Source organism: Cetorhinus maximus, chromosome 5 (assembly GCF_964194155.1).
Source record: "Cetorhinus maximus chromosome 5, sCetMax3.hap1.1, whole genome shotgun sequence".
NCBI lineage: Eukaryota > Metazoa > Chordata > Chondrichthyes > Lamniformes > Cetorhinidae > Cetorhinus > Cetorhinus maximus.
This window is the reverse complement of record NC_135883.1, coordinates 144,475,456-144,482,662: the sequence shown is the minus strand read 5'-3', so window position 1 is coordinate 144,482,662 and position 7,207 is coordinate 144,475,456. Positions and strand designations below refer to the sequence as shown.

General features: G+C 45.0%; 1 protein-coding gene and 1 long non-coding RNA gene across 4 annotated transcripts in view; one reads left to right on the top strand and one right to left on the bottom strand.

The window, feature by feature from the left end:
- Positions 1-490: 490 nt before the first annotated feature.
- Positions 491-3,552, bottom strand: LOC144680973 (uncharacterized). The gene is made up of 2 exons (XR_013576652.1): positions 3,386-3,552; positions 491-3,205 (listed from the first exon to the last, which is right to left on the bottom strand). It is a non-coding gene; the product is annotated as an uncharacterized LOC144680973 (long non-coding RNA).
- A 613-nt stretch (positions 3,553-4,165) lies between these two features.
- The window catches only part of thumpd2 (THUMP domain containing 2), a 40,149-nt gene continuing 37,107 nt past the window's right edge, over positions 4,166-7,207 (top strand). For all 3 annotated transcript variants that reach the window (XM_078542624.1, XM_078542623.1, XM_078542621.1), the window contains exon 1: positions 4,166-4,378. In XM_078542624.1, coding sequence (XP_078398750.1) covers positions 4,274-4,378 — 105 coding nt within the window. In that variant the 5' untranslated portion in view covers positions 4,166-4,273. The remainder of the gene's footprint in view (positions 4,379-7,207) is intronic.

Genomic DNA, 7,207 nt, shown 5'->3' with positions numbered 1-7,207 from the left:
ACCTGAATTGGCAGCTCTACGAGAGTTTCCCAATCATCTCCAAAAGCACCCTAATTAAACCAGTTGTGAACGGGACCACAATGGGTTCCCCATCTGCTGGCACTTTTCGGACTTCAATCCTGCTGCCACCTGCCTTGGCCAATTAAAATTTTGCTCGGTGTCTTTTAAACATTCTTTAAACACCTGTTTCTCAGCATGCAGCTTAATGTAGTTTGGCTATTTTTTAAAATTCTTTGTATTGAAGTTCTTGTGGATGATTAAAGTAGCTTTCCCCTTCAGATAAATAAGAATGGGATGAAAGTATGTGAATGTGCTGTCGTCTCCTTAATCCATGTCCTTCTTTTTCAGAACTCCATGTTTGAATTACTTCTCCCCCTCCCACACCACAGTACTGAAACAGCTCTTTAAGCCAAAGGGTGGTGATGGCAGATTTGATGGGGATGGTGGGAGAACCATTAGCCAATATCAGCTAACATCACACAAGAGAGAATTCAATTCAATTCAAATTTTATAGTACCTTTGGAAATTCATTGTGGGTACATTGCTTATTCATGAAGAATCACATATAAACGAATAATTAACAATGAAAAAGAAAACTTACATCATTAAAACTTGAAGAAAGTAAATTGTAACAATAAGCAACCTAAAATCCTGTGTCGCTACAGTGCAGCGCCACCTTGCAAATTATCTGTTGACATGGCAGTGGAAGTGGAGGTGGTTACTGGACAGTACAAGAACTTTCTGCCTGGCAACAAGCATAGTCTGACAAAGTAACAGGCCGAGGAGGAACAAGGTCAAGATCTTCATCGTTTGGCATTTTATCTCGATGATGGCCGTCTTCCAGGAGCCGGTGGTTCAGATCTTAATTAACTTGCTGCTCTGTAGAGAAATAGCCTTTTTGTCCCCGATTTAGGCTGATACAAGATTGGCCCTCAGATTTCGTCTCTCTCTCTCAGTGGGGGCACTCGGACCCTGTGCCGTAACTTCAGGACCAAATATTCCATGAAGTTTGAAACATCGTTACTTTTCTCATTTTTGTACCAGCTGCCAACCTCGATCCATACACCAATCATGTATGTGGGATGACCAGACTCCTCCATGGCAACTTGCATCCCATTGTCCAATGTTCAGAGCTTGGTCTCCAGAATGTTTGTGAAGATTTGAGAAACATTTGTCTCCAGTCGGTCTACTGGCTCAAAGGAGCGCGGTCCCTGCTTAGTAAATGGCTGCCGCCAGCTCCATGTCCATCCTCGGTCAGTGGGAGAATACATGCGCAAGGGTGCTTGGTGCTTTGAGCTGAATTGTTTGACTGGCCCATCTAACCAACTAACAAGAAGAAAAATGCAAAACTGACTTGGACTTTTTCAATCAAAAGAAAAAAGAAAAAACTTATTCAAATTGACTATACTGTAAAGATTGGACTGCCCAAGGACTGCAGTGGTTCAAGAAAGTGGCTCAGCACTACCTTCTCAGCAGCAATTAGGGATGGGCAATAAAAGCTGCCTTGCCAGTGACACTCATATCCCAAGAATAATAACTTTTAAAAATGAGGGCCAGGAAAAGAAGCTGGATGGTCAGCAGTTTAGTGGCAATGGTTAAGGGAGCAGGGGGCATGGGGAGATAGAAGAGAAACTAGAGAAATGTGCAAGTTCTGAGTTAGGACAGGTGGGGGCCTTAGAGGAAATTTGACCCGGCAGACTAGAGGAAGGGAGAAAAATGGCAAAGGCAACTCAATCTGTGGTCTCAGTCTTAGTAACAAAGAAGTCCACGAGCTCCTTAGACTTATTGTTGGAAGTGAGGATAGAGGAGACAGGGAAGAGGGGTTTAAGTAGGGTTGCCGATCCTCCTGGAATGGCAGGGAGTCTACCGGAAACGGCATCAATCTCCTGGTGGCCAAAGAAAGCATTCTGCGAGATTTTAAAATAGTAAAAACAAATAGTTCCATAATTCGTCATCAGCAGCCACCAAGAAGGGGAAGAAAAGACAACTTCTATCATGAGGCATTGCCATGCGGTGACATCACACCCGGCACAGCATCACCCAATCAAATTCAAACCTTAAACCGGAAAAAGCCAGGAGGACTCCAATTGGCTGGGATTTTGAAGGGCCGAGATGGGATTGGTTTGAATTTCATTGAGGGGTCAGGAGCAAGAAGCGAGTGTTGGTCTGAGTTTGATCGACTTCATTTCATTAAAAATACAGAGATGAGACTCCCGGTAATTTTGGTACAGGCAATACATCAGAACTACTGCAATGTCTTTGTTTAGGTGGCTGACCAAAGGTTCTTATGGAACTCTACATTAAAAGTCATTTCGGAAGCTGCCCTGATAATTCAGTTGACTGAAGAATTGCTCAGTGTACAAATGAGGTTAACAGGAAAGGAACGTTCCAGGCTAGATCTAATATCCTGTAGCAAGTTAGCTGATTTCATGTGGGATAGCAGAAGAGGTGGTACTAATGGTTTTATGTTTCTTGGCTAGGAGGTGGTTCAGCCAGTATTTGCACGACTCTTGCCAGTAATTGTGTAGACATATGGGCATCTGATGAGGTCAGGATCAGATTTAACTGTCTGTGATGCTTCTATTCCCAATCACGCAGGAGAATTTTAATCCCCTCTTGCCTGGTGTGAGAGAGCTGTTTGAGGGGTTAAAATCTTATGAGCCCATTGACAGGTACTTCTTGCCCAGTGCCCACTTTTATTTCAACGGCATGCATTTCACGGTCGATCAAGGCTCCCATTACAGGCAGGTGGGAACCTCAAAAATTTCATGCAAACTGAGGTTCTTTGATGAAACAAGGACCCAAAGGGATCTTCATTGCACAGCATGGCCTGTTGCCCAGCCTGCTAGATGACACCTAACCAGATTGATTCTACACAGCATTGGAGAGCAAAAAACATTATTCTCTCCTCAGTTTTAGCAGCTTTTAATATCTGTTTGAAACCATGGCGTCGGATCTTGCACCAAGCCCTTTGAGAGCGAATAAAGCTTTTATTGCCCTCTAAACTTTAATCGTTATTCAGCCACTGCAAATTCGTCCCATTTTCCTAATTAAAGTTGGTGTGTTTTCCTCTCTCGTACTCCTTTAGAACCCACTCGTGCCACAGCTTACCGTGAGCTCACTTCCACCGACATCTCCTGGAAAATGCCCAACCAGAGTTAGCAGCCCTAGGTTTAAGAAAAAAACTCAGCAGGTGTAACAGGATCTGTGTAGAGAAAGACAGAGTTAACGTTTCGAGTCAGAGTCACCTTTGTCTAGGTTTAAGACAATTGTTTGTAGTGGAGAAAAGGAGCCCATTTGCATTCCAGAATGATTTGACTTGGACAGATCTTTTGACGAGATTAGTAAATTGATGGATGTTCATAGCCTGATCAACACTGTGTACCTTAATTATCAAAAAGCCTTTGGTATGGCGGTGCCCACATCAATATCCTTAAATGTGTTAGTGTCTGGCACCAGTTATTGAAGTAAGAATACAAAACTGAGGTACAAATGGGCAGAACTTGCACTGAGCCCGCTCCATCTGTGATAATCCCTGGTCCTGAGTTGCTGAGGCAGCAGGTCTTCGATAACAAAAACAGAAGACGCTGGGAAAACGCAGCCAGCGAGGGCGGTTGTCAGAGCTCTGAAGGAGGCTCGAAACGTTGGCTCTGGTTCTCTCTCATCACGGACGCTGCTAGACTTGCTGAGTTTTTCCAGCACTTTCTGCTTTGGCTTCAGATTTCCAGCATCCGTAGCATTTTGCTTTTATGCTTAAATCTTCTATAACCCTATGGCTTGACAAAGGCCAAAGGGAAATGTGGCCCTCAATCTCAGTCCTTGGATGAACTTCATAGGCAACTTGCAGATGTCAAAGCATGGGTGCCATACCCTAACTGGCCAACACAGCATGAAAATGACATCCTGTACCCACCAAGAAAATGGATCTCACACAGAGCACATTGGGTCAGTGCAGTGCTCTCTCTCTCTCTCTGCACCACTCCACCCCCCCCAACCAGTCCCTCAATCCTAATGCTGAGTCAATACAGTGTCAGCTTCGCCGTTAGGGGGTTGGGGGAAGATCTTTCCTGACCCCAGTTGTTGTTGTTGTTGATGTTGACGGTTAAAATTTAAAATCAGCTCCAGGGGGCCCCCCCCCCACACGCTTCATCGTCACTTCCTGTTGAGATGGGGAGTTTCCGGTGAGGTTTCCCTGACAACCGCTTTCACTGCACCGGGCCGCCCGAGCACCACCCGCACCCCAACCCCTCTCTGCTCCCCTTCCCGGGTCCTGATGTCCCGAGGCTGCAGTCTCGGGAGCCGGTATTTCTGCACCGCTAGCCGGGGCCTGGAGCAGCTGCTGAGGGAGGAGGTTCACCGCAAACTGTCCGCTTCTGAGGTGAGTAAAAAGACCCCGAGCCCCGGACAGGGTGCAGCTTGTGTCAGGGTCGCTGCCTGTCTGAGCTGGGGTGGGTGTTGCTGTGGGTCACAAATAGGGCCCTGGTCAGCTTTCACTGTGTTAGAGTTTAGATTTCTGTGTTGAAGTAACAGGAAAGTGTTTGTATAGTACTCTGTTTGTGTGTGTATTTGTATGTTTGAGCTTGTATGCTCGCACGTGTGTTTGTATATTTGCACGTGTTTATTATATCCTTGTGTTTGTGTGCAATTTACCCGTGTGCACATTTGTATAAAATCCGATGTCGCATCTTCATGAAGAGAAGTTAGCCAAATCCGTGCGTAAAACAAAAATCATTCTTGAAATAGTTGTAGTCTGAGTTGTGTTCACGAAGTTTTACGCCCCTTCATTTTCATGCCACTCATTTAAAAATTCATAGATGTTATATCATTGGGATGTTTCATTACATCATTACATTAAAGGTGCTATATAAATAAGTTGTTTTAGTAGTAAAACTTCCTAAAGTTATATCAATTTTTTTTAAAAAGTCATATAAGGTGAAGTCAGGACAGTTAAGCAAAAGCTTGATAAGAGGGAGGTTTTAAGGAGCATCTTAAATGAAGGGCAGCAGTGAGGTTTAGGGAGAAAATTCCTGAGTTTAAGACAAAGGCAGCTGAAAGCATAGCCACCAATGGTGGAGTGATTAAAATTGGGGGCTTGCAAGAAGTCAAAATAGGAAGAATGCAGAGATCTCGAAGGCTTGTGTGGCTAGAAGGGGCTACAGAGAGAGGGTGGGGGCAAAGCCATGGAAGGATTTGAAAACCAAGGATAAGGATTTTAAAATTGAAACGTTGTGAGACCAGGAGCCGTGAAAGTCAGCAAGCACAGGAGTGATGGGTGAAGGAGGCACTGGGCACCACGGTTTAAGAAGGATGTGACAGCATTAGAAAGGGTTCAAAAAAAAGATTCACGAGAATGGTTCTAAGGATGAGGAACTTCAGTTATGTGGATAGATTGGAGAAGCTGAGGTTGAGGAGATTTGATGGAGGTGTTCAAGATCGTGAGGGATCTAGACAGAGTAGATAGGGAGAAACTGTCCCTGTTGGTAGAATGATCAAGTAGCAGTGGGCAATGATTTAAGGTAATTGGCAAAAGAAGCAATAGCAAATGATGTTACACAGCAAGTGTTTAGAATCTGGAATACACTACCTGAGCGTGTGGTAGAGACTGATTTAAATCACGGCTTTTAGTAGCAAATTGGATGATTATCTGAAGAGGAAAACATTGCCGCACCACGAGGAAAAGGCAGGGGAATAGCACCAGGTGAATTATTCTTTCAGAGAGAAGGCGTAGACACACAAGGCTGAATAGCCTCCTGCACTGTAACCATCCTGTGCTTCTAAGATTTGGAACAAATGAAGATACCGGCAGCAAAATTTTGGAGCGCAAGTGGAAGATGGAAAGCTAGCCGGAAGTGTGTTGAAATAGTTAGGTCTAGAGGTAACCAGGCACAGATGAGGGTTTCAGCAGCAGATAAGTGGAGGCTTGCAAAGATTTGGACAATATAACATGATGGAATCAGGCAGTCTTGATTATGGAGTGGTTATGTGGTCTGAAGTCCGTCTTGGGCTCAGACATGACACCAAGGTTGTGAACCATCTAGCTCAGCTTTGGACAGACACAGGAAGAGGGATGGAGTCAGTGGCTAGGGAACAGTTTGTGGCAGGGGGGTCTGAAGACAATGGCTTCTACCTTCAGCCAGAAGTGCAGAGTGGATGATACAGCTCAGCCTCCTCCTGAGGTCCCCAGCATCAGAGATGCTAGTCTTCAACCAATTCAGTTTACTCCATGTGATACCAAGAAGTGGCTGAAGGATACAGCAAAGGTTATGGGCCCTGGGATCTAACAATGAAGATGTGCTCCAAAAGTAGCTGCATCACTAGCCAAGCTGTTGTACAGCTAGAACGCTAGCATCTACCTGACAGTGTGAATAATTGCCCAGGTATGTCTGTTCACAAAAAGCCATTTACTGTCCCATCAGTCTACTTTCAATTACCAGCAAAGGAATGGAAGATGTCATTGGTGCTAACAAATAACATTTCCTGAACAATAACTAGAAGTATGATTGAATGCTCTCCACCTGCCTGGATGAGTGCAGCTCCATCAAGACTCAGGAAGCTCGACACCAACCAGGACAAAGTAATCTGCTTGATTGGTACTCCAACCACAAATCTTCACTCCCTCCACCACTGGTGCACAGTGGCAACAGTGTGTACTATCTATAAGATACACTGAAACAACTCGCCAAGGCTCCTTTGACAGTAACTTCCAAACCTTTGACCTCTACCACTGAGAAGAACAAGTGCAGCAGATGCATGGGAACACCAACACCTGCAACTTCCCCTACAAACCACACACCATTCTGACTTGGAACTATAAATCCATTCATTCACTGTTGCTGGGTCAGTATCCTAGAACTCCCTTCCTAACAGCACTGTGGGTGTACCTACACCACATGGACTGCAGTGGTACAAGAGGGGGATGGAAGGGGACTCCATTGGCTGGAGTCATACCTAGCAAAAGGTTGTTTGAGGCCAATCATCTCAGCCCCAAGTCATTAATGCAGGAGTTCCTCAGGGTAGTGTCCTAGGCCCAACCATCTTCAGCTGCTTCATCAATGACCTTCCTTCCATCATAAGGCCAGAAGTAGCGATGTTTGCAGATTTGATGATTTTACAGCTCTTCAGGCACTGAAGCATTCCGTGCCTGCATGCAGCAAGATCTGGGCAGCATTCAGGCTTGGGCTGATAAGTGGTAAGTAACAGCTTGTGC